Genomic DNA, 14,156 nt, shown 5'->3' with positions numbered 1-14,156 from the left:
TGTGTGGATTCATGGGGTCATTAAGAGATGAGTCTTAGACACCTACTACTGAGCGGCTGGCTCACCCCATCATATTATTACATTTTCCAGGTCACGGGAAAGAAGTGGTGGACGATGCACTTCCACAAGTTTGAATGGGTTAGTGGACTATTTTGACATCTTTTGTATTTGTGATCTCATTTTTCTTGTATAAACTTTGGGATGGCACTTATATTATGTATCAACCTTGGAATTGACCATAGTGCCCTTAGACGACCTTGGGTTCGGGTCGTTACAGTTAATTTGCAAAAAAAGCTTACTTTAAACTTGCAAATAGTAATCACTAAAAATGGAATTAACCAATCTGGATGGAAGGCATACGTAGAGGAATATAACCGATAGAACCCTTTAGCCCAGCTGATATGGTTTGATTTTTGTTGGGATTTTTTGATGAGTGAAAAAGGAACTTTGCTAATCCGAAGTCAGCAACATGGGCTGTCATGTCATCATTGAGGAGAACATTGCTTGGTTTTAGATCACAGTGAACAATTGGTGTTTCACAATAGTGATGGAGATGATCTAATGCAGAAGCAACATCAATGGCTATGTTCAGTCTCAGGATAATGTTCGTACTCTTAATTTTAAATTGCCCATCAGTTGGATGCAGCCACTGGTCAAGGCTTCCATTAGACATGAACTCAAATACAAGACCTTTGAAGTCATTACCTTGATGATCAACACTAGAACATGCAGTTATGATCTTGAGGAGATTTCTGTGCCGAATGCTTCTCAAGGCCTTGAATTCATCCATGAAGCTCCGGGACGCTCCTTCTTGTTGAAGGTTTAACACTTTCACTGCTACAATTGCACCATTATCATTGATAACTCCTTTATAAACAACCCATTAGTTGAGTTAAAATGTTCCTGGTAAGAAGCCCCCATTTGCCAATCCTCAGTGGAGGATTCAGTTGAAGGTCGCTTTCTTGAGTTTTTCATCACACAACAAGCAGCAAACGAACAAAATAGTATTATTACGAATATTGTTGCAATAATTATCACGGGGATGAATACTTTTGGAGCTAGAAATTTTCTTGAATGAGATTTGTCTTGAGAGCAAGCAGGTAAATGCAAGTCTGGGACACCACCACATAGCTTGTCATTTCCAAGGATAGAAATTGCAGTAGCATTTGCAAAAATTCCATCCATTGACACTGCCCTCTCGAAATTATTGAAGGAAAGATTGAGTTTCTTTAGAGATGAAAACTTTCCAAGGAATTCTGGGATCTGACCAGACAAGTTATTACGTGAAAAATCAATCTCTTCTAAGCCTCTTAATGCTTTCAAAGATTCAGGAAGTGTTCCTTGAAATGAATTCCCCTCAATAAGCAGGTGCTCCAAACTAAGGCAACTGCTGAGGGTGCTTGGAATTTCACCAGACAATCTGTTATCTGACACATCAAGCTCCATGAGATTTATCAAGTTACCCACTTCAAATGGTAATGAACCAGTCAAAGAATTATAACCCATTGACAAAGAAATAGAAAGAGAAGAGAGACCAATGACCTCTTTGGGTATGGTGCCACTAAGATTATTACTAGTAAGGTTCAGTACCAGCAAATTCTTGCAATTTCCGAGGCTTGGGGGTATACTGCCTTCTAGTCTATGCTCCTCCATAAAGAGCCTGGTTAATGATGTCAAATTGCCAAGGGAAGATGGAATAGGCCCCGAAAATTTGTTAACATTCAAATACAGTCCCTCTAATTTTTGAAGCTTCCCCATAGCACTAGGGATTCGACCAGTGAAGTGGTTCCCTTCTAGCCCAAGAAGGGTCAAATTGATGAGGTTTCCAATTCCCAAAGGAACAGTTCCATAAATCAAGTTTTCACCCAGAGTAAGTATTTTGAGGCTGGTTGAAAGGTTGGCTATGGAGTTGGGCAGTTCTCCTCCAAAAAGATTTCTAGCCAAACCGAGTACTTCCAGACTAGTGCAGTTAGCCAAGAAAGTAAAAAAAATCAAGTCACCAACTTCTCTATTTCCAAGTTTATTATCATCAAAATTAATTCTATATAAATTTTGCAAGCTTTCCAAATTTGTTGGCACAGTCCCAGTGAGACTATTTTGAGCAAAGTCAATCACTTGAAGCCTAGAAGCATTTGGCAATGAAACAGGAATAACTCCTGTGAAATTGTTAACACTTAGGAAGGGTAATACCAACATCTGGTGGGAGTTGCCCATTTAACTGGTTCAGAGTAACAGAGAAGTAGAAAATGGAGGAAATATTGTAAATTGACAAAGGAATATTACCAGACAGTTGATTTCCATAAAGTTGAAAAAATCCAAAGCGCAACAGGCGGCCAAGCTCAGGGGGTATGCGACCATACAGATTGTTCCTGGCGAGTGAGAGAGCCAATAGTGATGAAAAGTTTCCTATCCAAGCTGGGATAGTTCCTGTCAGGTTATTTACAGCCAGATGTACAATTAACAATTTTGACAGTGAACTAAGCTGATCGGGGATTGACCCAACAAGCTCATTGAAATTCACATCGAGGACTCTTAAGTCAGTACAATGAGTAAGATTTGTTGGGATCTTTCCGCTGAAGGAATTTGAGCTCAAATTGAGATGCTGCAGGAGTAGTAAACGGCCTAAATCTTGAGGAAGTTCGCCATGGAAGCTGTTGTTTTGTAGGTTGATCCCAGTAAGGAATGTGAGGTTGCCGATAGAAGGTGGTATTGAGCCAATTAAACTTAGTGATTCTAAGTTCAGAATCATGACCCTGCTACTGGTGGAGCTGCAAGTAACACCAACCCAATTGCAGAAATGGAGAGAATCATTCCATGAGCTCATTATTTGAAGTGGGTCATGACTTATCTGATTCTTGAAATCAAGTAAAGCAAATTGATCCGTCTGATTTCCAGAAGTGGATGCTACTGCAGATTCCAGACCTGAGATCATGCACAAAAGAAGAATCCCAAAACACAGAAAAGAATGCTCCATCCCTTTTGCGATATGGTGCTGATGGGAGGACTATATGCAATATGAAAATTAATATAATTTTGCTGTGAGAAGAAAATATTTATAATGTTGATTAAGATGACAAATTGACAATATAGTTCTTTAGAAACAATAAAAGAGATTGGCCCACCAACTTTGAAATTGTATGGCACGTTAGTTGGAGAGGTTGTCAACTACTATAATCTATTGAAGCATATCAAAATATGGGGGAAAGGATCAAGTTGACTTTGTTACCCTGGGATCCACCACAGGTTGCAATCACGTAATCTTGCATTTGTCCAAGTTATCAGACTATCCATTTCAACAGCTTTTATTAGGTTTGGTAGGCTTGTGGATAAGCCAACTTCAACCTGGTTTGATTGTGATTCAACCCTATGGAACTCATCTCTCTACTAAAGCATCTGAGATGAAGTTTAAGTTTTAGATATAGTTGTGCTCAGACGAGTTCTCAGTGTGGTCATTTACCGAGAAGAAGTCCTTCATATGTTCAATTCAAGTTTTTTCTTTTACACTAGGCTACAATACAAATCCCCTACTATTCAACTAGTAAAAGTTGAAATGGTGAATACCAGAAAGAAATAACAAGTTAACACAAATCCTGAAACAAAACGAATCAATTATGTTTTTACAGAAGAATAACATAAAAATAAATAAATAAATAAAAAATTAAAATTATGGATCAAAGAGCTTCCTGTTTATTTTACTTTCGGTTCACATAATTTTCCCACATAAAAATATAAAATGCAGTACTAACCTCTGATTTCAATGTTGATGATGGTTGCAGGAAAACAATAGACGATGACATAAATAATTTTTTAAGAGGACCAAAGCCAAATCTGGAACAAAGTCATTGAAAAATGATTAGCTGGCAATGAGAACATATTTCATTGAGGAACAAACTTACCATTAAACCCCAAGTGTTGATCTTCTATATCTAAGTTCATTTTATTTGAGCTTGGTGCTCCACTCCAACAACTCGACAGAGCTCGCCCCGAGATCCCTCGAACTGATTCCTACTTGATTCTTCGACGGCCATGGCTTATGCCGTGCTTGGTCTTCTTCTCTACGCTGGTTTGGATTTATTCGATGGTTAAGAATTAGGTTTTTATTGGGATGGAAACAGAAAATGAAGAAGAAGATTAGGAAGATCTGGTAAAGGAGGCTACTTGTCGGACATTGTGGCAGTGATGGGTTTGGAAACTTTGGATAGAACGGGGGTTCCATTTACTGAAATTTTCAAGCAAACACAAATCAAATGTGTTGTTACGGAAGCGCAGGCGACGAAAGAGACAGATTTTATGAAAATAATACTCTATTTAATACGGAGTATACAAAAATTAAAAATTCTATTAAAAAAAGTTAATAAAATATTATAATTTCTAATTATTGAATAAAATTTAATCCTTTTAAAATGTAGACTAATTATTTTGAAAAATAAAAATATAATAATGAAAAAATAATTTACTAATAGAAAATAATTTAATCCTGATGTTTTGGTGAACGCAATTTTGCACAATCAAATGACATAAACAACCTTGAATTATTAATTGAATTTTATTAACAAAATATCAGCAAAGTGAATTGACAAAAATAATCCAAGGGGTGTCATTGTTAAAATAACTTTGAATTGCATCGGAGTAGAATTAACCAAAACCTTAGTAAGTGTAAGTGCAATTAACCCTAAAAAAAAAAAAATTATAGACAAATTTAAATGGTCAAATATTAAATAGTAATTTTAGGAAATTATTTTTTTTTTCTTGGTAAAATATATATATATATTTTTTTCTTGAAAATTATTTCTAAATATGTACTTATTTGATAAATAATGAACATTTTTCAAGTATTAACCTTGTCATTCTTCGTAAAATTCAAATTTCATTCTCTGCTTTCTATGTATTGTAACTGGTACTTATTTAAAAAAATACTAATTGTTACTAAAATTATCACTCTTAAAACATTTAACAAATTATTTCAAATTGCTTTTAGTAACAAAGTACATACAACATGATAAAATACATTAAGTACTTTTCATGAATTGTGAATAACAAAATGATTTATTTTCATTATATTTAAATTTTCCGCTTCACATATCTTTAAAAAAGTCTCAAAAAAAAAAAAAAAAAAAAAACTCTATAAAATTGAAATGATTCTATCAAAAACAAGTGCATTAAATTATTTTAATGTATAATTTTTTTTTCACCAAGAACGTTTAATAAAATTCTTTGACTATTTAATCCTGAATTTAGAGTATCTTACTTTCACATAATTTACAGAGTTCAACAAATAATTAATATTTCACGATTAAGAGTATTATGTTAAATTGAAATAAAACTTTTTTTTCTTAAATTCTTTCTGTTCAAATTTAATTTTTAGCATAATTGTTTAGAAAAAATTAATTAAACAACATGATATATGAAAAAGGTAAAATTGTGATAGATAATTTTATTGAAAATATTTATAATAGTGTGTGTATTGTGGAGGCGATACATGTGTTCGAAAAAAGAAAAAGAAAAAATTCTTTCAATTATATAATAAAATATTTATCTAATTAATTTTAAAATGTTTATTAGAATTTTAAAAAATTCAAAATTCTTTGACGGATTATTTCTTTTTAGGGTATAAGTTGATTGGAAGGGGGAAGTGTTGAAGGATCACCATCACGTGGCTCATCACGTGGACGTATCTCAAGGAAATGTGAAGTTTGAGCTTTTCAATGTGAAAAATTTACTATAAAAGAGATTAAAATTAATGTCATATGTCGGCTGTCACGTGTCACATTCCCCACCGTGCATTTATTTGAGTGGGATGGACCCGGATAATGTGGGGTCTCTTTTGCATCTAGTGTGAGAATAGCACGTGTCTTCAATTATATTCACAACTCATTCGCTCAAATACCAAACAAACAAATTTGATATTATTCAAAGTTCACTTTCGTCCACATGCACATCTCACTAATTTTATACCATATAAAATGACAAAATTGTTTTTTAAAAAGGGTGGACTATCACTTTTTGAAATAAATATAGAATAATAGTGTTTTTAAAATAATAATGTCTTTATTTATTTATTTTTACAAAGCAAATAGAGTGGAAGGAAAGAAAAATGGACTCTTAATGTCATGTCAAAAATACAGTTTTTTATTTTTTGTTAGTACAAAATAAATAAATAAATAAATCATGTCCAAAAATCAATAATTATCATATCAAGTTTTCTCATAATTATAAGAATTTCTCTTATTTCTTAAAAAAATAACACTAACCTCTCTTTATGTTCATGGATTCTCTGTGAGAGTCATTACAAAAATATGCATACATCATTAAAATTTATTTTTATCAAAGTACTGGTTTGGCCTGAAGAAGCATCTTGTCAATTTTTAAAAATAAAATCAAAACTGAGGGTAAAATAGTAAAATAATATGCCCACTAATTTTTTCCTTAATAATAATTAAAAAAAGAAAAAAATGAAGCGATGGGCCTGGATTGGTTATTGCGCAGATTAGGGGTCAGCTAAACCCTGGTCAGGGTTGGATGGGCCTAAAGTGGAAGATGGACCAATGGCTCAATGACAAAAAGCTCTCTAGAGGTATTTTAGTTTAGTGGGACTAATGGGCGTATTTTTCCAACTCATAATGTGATGATCATGGACCGTGAAATCATTTCAACCAATGAACCCTATGGTTACTTTAAAAGAATGAAATTAATGCCCAATTATGTCATCCATTTATGAGTAAAGGACATTATATATATATATTAGGGTTAAATGCAAAAAACCCCCCCTGAACTATTAAGGAATTAGCAACTAACCCCCCTAAACTACTAAAGTTGCCACTAACCCCCTAAACTATGATTTTTGTTGCAGTTTGCCCCATCCGGCGAGGCTCCGGTCAGACCTCACCGTTAAAGTGCCACACTATAATTTTAATGACCATGATGCCCTTATGAGCATGAAAAGACGCTAATGCCCCTTATATGACCTTTGCACCCAAAACCACTTAAAACACCCAAACATGCCCTTATGCTAAAATACACACTGTTCATCGTCAATACAAACAGATGTGTGGTTATAAACACTGTTCATCTTTTCACAGTGTGCTTATGCTTTCTGATTTAAAAAATAAAAAAATAAAAAATTGTGTTCAGCACAGAAGAAAAATTACACAATCGTGAAAGCGAAAAAAAGGAAATATGGGCCTCAAATCCCCAAACCTTCAGTTCGAATCTCTCAGGAAATGCATCAACGATGAGTCAGCTGTTCATCGGCAGTGTCGGCGCAGAGTGTCCTGTAGTAGAACACTCTATATATAGCCAACCTCATACCTCTCAATCGTCAATGCACAACCAAAATACTTAGAACCCTAACCCAATTTCAGAAAAAATTTAAATAATTTCCCAAATCATCCTCATACATATCAATCGCTCTCAATGTGTGAACTGATTCCTGCAATGCTTGCATCAATGATACCTAATTTACACCTCAATCACAAAACAAATTTTAATTATTCATGCAAGAAAATATACAAAAGACATATGCCTATATATATATATATATATATATATATATATATATATATATATATATATATATATATCCACTGACAGAGCCAAGACCAGAGAGCCGCGAGTACCACGTCCGATGGCGATAGATCAGGCGAGTACACATCGACGTTGGTAAGATTCTATCCATATCCATATCCATATCCATCATAATCACCATGGCCATTGTGAACCCATTCGCGTCACAATCCAAACCAACTCCTCCACCATTCTTGCCATCCCCGCCGATGATACCGTCACCACCGTCCCCACAACTACACCTTCTCACATGGAAAACACTATCGCCTCGGCCGGATCATTCAAGAACAGCTCATTGGCTGAGTAGGAGGTCATCGATCCGGCTCACTAGAGTAAAACCAGTCGAGAGAGGAGACCGAAGGTCGTCGGCGGGGGTAGCGAAGCACTACGACGGCTTCCCCCTCCAGAAACTGACCCACCGCTCCTTCCCGAAACCGACGCAGCACTGGTCCGGCCTCCGTTCCTCTCCTCTTCTTCACAACGGCAGCTTTGCTCAAATCAGCCTCTGTTCCTTCCCGGTGCTTGACAACGGCAGAAAGTTGATTTGAGGCAGTAAGGGATAGGCTCAATTGTGTTGACGTAATTCCGGCTACGCGGATGACGGTGGTCGTCGTTGGTTGTGGTTTCCCCCAAGGAAAATGATGTTGTACAGATTCTACCCAAAAAAAAAATTGCTGCAGAGAGTTTGGTTGTTGGTTGCACAGTTAATCGTGAATAAGGAAGGAAGAGTAAAGGTTCATTTGTTTTGTTTGATGCCAACAAAATTATGCCACGTGTTGTTTATAATGTGGAAACTTATCTCTTGCTGTGTTGTCGCATTCAGATGGGCTGCTCTAATTTCACTTAGCCACATCAGCAATTTAATAGGCTAAAGATCAAAACTATGCCGTTTTACATTAAGGGTAAAATTGTCTTTTGTCTTTTCCGGTGAGTTGATGGGGTAAATTGTAACAAAACAATAGTTTAGGGGTTTTTTTTTAGTTCAGGGGGGTTTCTTGCAAAACCCCAATAGTTCAGGGGGGTTTTTTGCATTTAACCCTATATATTAATATATGTGGGTCAATAAGATTCTACTTGAATTCGGATACCTTAACTTAACAGTAGTTTAAATTCAGATTTACATTCATCTATTAATCCTTTTATGACTATTCCCACCTTGCCTTGAGAAAATTCTGTGGGATTTTATTCTCAAACTGGTTTCAATTTAAGCAAAGCTTAAGTGAAGTTGTAAATTGATTGAGATTATATTAATTAGTGAAAGAGGGGTAAAAGTATCATTCAGCATTGAGCACACGCTCACAGAAAGATTTGACAAAAAAAAACCTTATACAACTTATTGGAGCACACACCTCTGCATTTTGCATGCACTATTAGTGGTACTTAATGAAACTGTATATAGTGTTTGCCTTAGGGGTTGACAAATGGGTCAAAAATATATAGAGTCAATCCGTTATGACTTGTGAACCAATTAATTATTATTTTTTAACTATTTTTTTAATAATAATAATTTTTTAATTTTTAAAATTTTTTTACTTATTTTTTTTAATTTTTTAAATTTTTAAAAATTTTAAATTATTTTATATTTTTTAATTTTTTTGATTATGTTTTTCTTTTTAATATTTTTTTTCGGTAAGGTTTTAAAATTTTATTTAATAACAAATTAAAAAAACAATTTCAAACTCAGTAATATTTATCGACTCGTTTTAGAAAGAGAGAAATGAAGGTAAGAGAAGAAATTCCTAGAGAGAGAAACTTAGGGAGGGGGATTAATTGATGAGAGACAAATTTAGAGAGACAGGATTGCGAGTGAGAGAATTTGAGAGAGAGAGAAATGAGTTGAGTACAATATAAAATATGTGTATTGTATATTTATTATATGATGGGTAAAATATGGGTTGAATATGGATATTCATATTCAACCCATCTTGACCCTCAAATTAAATTGTTAAAAATTACCTAACTCATTTTTGACCCATTTTAAATATGGTTCACCCAAAATTATTAAAAAACGAACGTATATGAGTGGATTGATGGGTTGTGACCCATTTTGCCACTTCTAATTTGCCTTAATTACTAGCTAACTCCGGAAACTAATTAAATTAATAATTAGAATAATTAGAATAATGCATACAAATGATCCATGCATAATAATATTAGAAGTAGTTGTGACATTAATAGATATATAGCTAGCTTACCCAAATATATGTGATCCATACATAATACTGTAGAACTTGTGACAATACATAGCTTACTCGAACACATTTGATTTATGTTTTATTTGCTTACTCACACATCATCAATTACTACAAACAAACGGACTTGTAGTAAAATTAAGTAAAAATTAAATTAAGGCGCAGTCCTGCCACATGGAACATGCAAGAATAGTGCGGAACCATTAAATGTCATGCCATCCATACCGGCTCCTCTTTCATCTATATATGCCTCACACTCCTTCTCCATGCCATGATCAGCTGGCCGGAAACAATTTCGTAAAAAGTGCAATGGGATTGATGATGACATGAAGGTTTATGGGTTTAGTGGGCTGATGATGGGTGTATTGTCTCAGCTCTAGCCTGGTCAGCGTTGGATGGGCCTAAAAGTAGAAGATGGACCAAGGGCTAGCTCAGGGACAAAAAAGCTCTACACGTATTTTAGTTAATGGGCCAATTTTTCCAGGTCAAGCCCGAAGGCTGGATAGTTAGTTGAATGTGATTGATATTGGACTGTGTGTGTTTGATGGAAAAAGCCGACAACCACAAAGCAGTAAACTCTATTTACTGATGACTTATTTCCGCTATGACCTAGTGGTATTTTGGCTTGTGCATCTAATAGATAAAAGTCGCATGGCATGAGAAATTGTGGAGCATGAGATGCTGCTAATGAGAGAATTCTTGCTATATACTACTTACTTCATTCAAAATGGGTGGATAAATAATTGTTGTAGATGTTTAAAACCATTGTCCTCGTGAAGTGTAACACTTTTAGCTAAATGACAATTTTCGGAATTATTTAATAATTTTTCAAAAATCATTGTAAACTTAGTGGAATTTAGGACCTGCAGAAGATAGAAAATGGCAGAAGTAAACTTCCCCTCCCCCTAGGGAAAAAAAGAAAAGAAAAATTCCCCTCCCTCTGGTCTATCTTTGGGCAAGAGTTGAAATCGTAGCCTATAAAATCATTTCAACCAATGAACTCTATGGTTACTTAAAAAGAATGAAATTAGTGCCCCATTATATTAATTTGAGAAGCTCTGATTTCTGTCTAACATTTTCCAGAATTAGGTGAAGTAGGGGGTTAGCAGTAAGCTATTTTTTCTTAAAAATTCTCCTATCGTGCTCGTTCCAAATGTTGTAGACCAGAAAGGCCAAACCCATTTTGGATATTATGTTGCAGTAGGTTCCTGAATTTCCTCTGAAATGGTGAGAAGCCCATGTAACTAACTCTGCCCACGAAGATGGCAAGATGTGATACCCACAACGTGCTTGTAGAAAGGACCATAAGGGCTTGACGTAGTTACATTTAAAGAATAAGTGAATGTGCTACTCCAGTTCTTTGTTACAGAGTATGCAGATGGTAGTATTGATGTGGGTCTTCTTTTTAGTGTTGGTACGCGGTGAAGTATGGCAACCCAAAGTGTAAAAAGATTGTGTGGGTATTGATGGATTGGACCAGACCAGGCGTGTCCATGGACGAGTGGGTAGATGTATTTTAATGTATGTGCAATTGAAATTTTTTCTGAAGGTGAAATGATCCAAAAGTACTTGAGAGAGCATTAGAGCATTTCCAATTACTTTCTAATATTGCAAAACTAAATAAAATATTTGTTACATCAATCATCCACAAACGTACCAAAGTAAAATATTTTAAGAATAAATTACAAATATATATATATATATATATATATATATATATATATATATATATATATATTGAGAATATACATCCATGCATTAATGACCTAAGAAAAAATTAAACTGGGAATATCACTTACCCCTTTCTATAAGCAAACAAGTAAAAATTAATTGCGCGCAATTTAATAATTCAATGTAAATAAAGATGATAGTACAAGATACTCATTAGACATAGTACTACGTAGTATATTGGAACCTAGTCGCCATCTAGTAAAGAATAAAAAAATTGACCATCAAACAATACAACCACGTCAGATTCATCATTGCATCAGTCCAACTAAAAAAAAAAATAGATCTTGCCTCTTGGTGCCAAGAGTAATCTAACGCTAAACAAACAGTTTGGTTCACAAGATAATATAAATGGCCAATTATAAAAACAATTAAGCAACTTTAATTAGGAGAAGCAGAATTGTGTGAATAAATTCGAACCCCTCACCGGTAATTTAGTACCTTTTTTTTTGGTTTTTGGGTAAGTAAGATGGTAATTAATTTATCATATTAAGTGGTCTAATTAAATTGATGGTGTTTCATAAGAAAAAATGGCGAAAAAGTTAAGCTTGATAGTTTTTCTTTTGTTTTTTTTTTTTTTTTGGGTTTTCCACATCTGTTAATGCTTCATCATCACTAATCTAGTCAATTCAATGCATAGTCCACAGACTTGTCAATCACTTACAGCTATCCAATAATTGTACAGTTGTTTTATAGAATTCTGTGAATAAATTAAAACCCCTATACGTTTAATTATAAGAATTATTTTTAAAAAATATAATCAAAATTGAGGGTAAAATACAAAATTAACAAGCTCCATTTCTAAAACCCAGAAGCCCTTCACCACATAAAATTTATTTCCACTTAGTTTTCTCACCACGTCCTCCTCTAATGATATCAACTCTCTCTTTTATTAATAAAAAATTAATATTCTAAAAAAATTATATTGTAAATTATTGAATGGCTTTGAGAAAGTGTTTTCACCATAACACCTTTGCAATTTTGAATTCCCTTTATTGGAATCATTTCTAAGAATGCATTCATAAAAAAGGGTGGGAGGCCTTTGATTACCGGTGCGCTCTCGGTATTCAAGACAGGGTGCGGATTATGGGTTTAGTGGGCTAACTGGTGCATTCTCTCAGCTCAAGCTTGGTCAGTTTTGGATGGACCAAGGCAAGGGCAAATGAGTAAATTCGAGTTTAGTGGGCTAACGAGCCTATTTTCCCAGCTCATTGTCACACCCTGCTACCAAGAGGCTATGCCACGCAGGCGCCACGCAGACGCCCAGCAGACGATGACATAGAGCCTGCATGGACTGGAGCTTTCTAGACTTCTCTACACAAGTATGGAACTTTTCGGAATTCTCTAGATTAGTGTGGAGTTGTCTAGCCTTTTCTAGACTTGTCTAGAGTTGTATAGAATTCTCTAGAATTCTCTAGACTTGTCTTGTACATAGTAGATAGTTCTAGAGTTGTGTAGATATTTCTGGAGGATTCTAGACACTAAATCTAGGCCACCCATTTGTACACATTTAGAATGTTCTTGTAAGGCCAAAGGCCTATAAATAGGAGGTGAGAGTTCATTTGCTCCTCACCACGCAACCAAGTTGTAATCTCTCCTCTCAAGCAATACAAGTTCTATACATTCCCAAACTCTCTTGCTCACTTGCCTAACCTCTTCCTACACACCCAAGTAAGCAAAACACTTGTCTAGCCTTAGTCTTCACTAAGCTAGCACACTCAGGTAGGCTGACTTAGCGCTTTAAGGGGGCTTGAAAGTGTCTAAAGCCGCATGGGAGCTTGAAAAGGTTCAAGTCCGTGACAGTTGGTATCAGAGCTAAGGTCGTGAGGCGTCACACCTTGTGTGGAGGAAGCTATGGCGGAGCTATCAGACGTGACTGGCACCCAAGAGGAGACTCTACGTGGAAGGGAAACAAATCCCCCTCCAGGCAGAGTAAGGACGAGGGCTAGGTCGAAGGACATCATGGCGGGCTTAGAGGCACGTGTGGCAAAGATGGAGGGGTCCATAGCCAACGTGTTGGAGCAGCTTGAAGATGCTCACCAGCGCATGGATGGGCTGGAGTCGAAGGACGTTGAGGTCCAGAATGCTGTCAAAGGGTCACTCAATGCCCTAAGTGGTGACTTTCGGCAGGAGCTCCAAGCACTTCGAGAACTTATGTTGGGGGAGTTTGCCACCCTACGTGGTTATGTTGATCAGGAGCTTGGCACTTTCCGCGAGCAAATGGAGGAAATGCGAACGAATTGGACATTGTGTAAACAGGCAGTGGCGTCCGGCACAGCTACTACGGGGGTAGTAGCACCCTGGGTTGATATTCCTAAGCCTAAGTGTTATGGTGGGAACCGGGTAGCGAGGGAGTTGGAGAACTTCCTCTTCAGCATGGAGCAATACTTTGTGGCTACGGGCATGACCGATGAGACCATCAAGATACGCACGGCGACCCACTACCTCACCGACCATGCCATGCTATGGTGGAGGAAAAAGTATGGTGACATAGGCAAAGGTACGGTCTCTATTGATACTTAGGCTGATTTCACTAGGGAAATTAAAAAGCATTTCTATCCTGAAAATGCCGAGGATGAAGCTAGGGGCAGACTCCGAAGGCTAAAACAGGTTGGGTCGATTCGGGACTATGTGAAGGAATTCACTAACTTGACTCTTGAGATCCCGGATCTA

General features: G+C 35.9%; 1 protein-coding gene across 1 annotated transcript; it reads right to left on the bottom strand.

Annotated features, from left to right (window-relative positions):
* Positions 1 to 300: 300 nt before the first annotated feature.
* Positions 301 to 2,974, bottom strand: LOC132314707 (LRR receptor-like serine/threonine-protein kinase EFR). Its single transcript, XM_059813533.1, has 3 exons — positions 2,284 to 2,974; positions 1,015 to 2,156; positions 301 to 883 (listed from the first exon to the last, which is right to left on the bottom strand). The coding sequence occupies exons 1-3, from the start codon at positions 2,972 to 2,974 to the stop codon at positions 335 to 337; spliced, it is 2,382 nt and encodes a 793-aa protein (XP_059669516.1). The 3' UTR covers positions 301 to 334.
* Positions 2,975 to 14,156: the final 11,182 nt, after the last annotated feature.

This window comes from Cornus florida, unplaced genomic scaffold (assembly GCF_030987335.1).
Source record: "Cornus florida cultivar Cherokee Brave unplaced genomic scaffold, ASM3098733v1 CherokeeBrave_3.0.0_Hap2_Chr06, whole genome shotgun sequence".
NCBI classification, from domain to species: Eukaryota; Viridiplantae; Streptophyta; class Magnoliopsida; order Cornales; family Cornaceae; genus Cornus; species Cornus florida.
Note: the sequence above shows the minus strand (reverse complement) of the source record. Positions and strands in the feature narration are given on the sequence as shown.

Bases quoted from the DNA above. Each gene is read 5' to 3' on its own strand.
- LOC132314707 (XM_059813533.1), bottom strand. From the start codon at position 2,974: ATGGAGCATTCTTTTCTGTGTTTTGGGATTCTTCTTTTGTGCATGATC. The intron at 2,157-2,283 runs GTAATATTCCTT...ACAATTTCACAG, and splicing joins TTATGGAAATCAACTGTCTG to GAGTTATTCCTGTTTCATTG. The intron at 884-1,014 runs GTAATAATACTA...TAACTCAACTAA, and splicing joins TAATTATTGCAACAATATTC to TGGGTTGTTTATAAAGGAGT.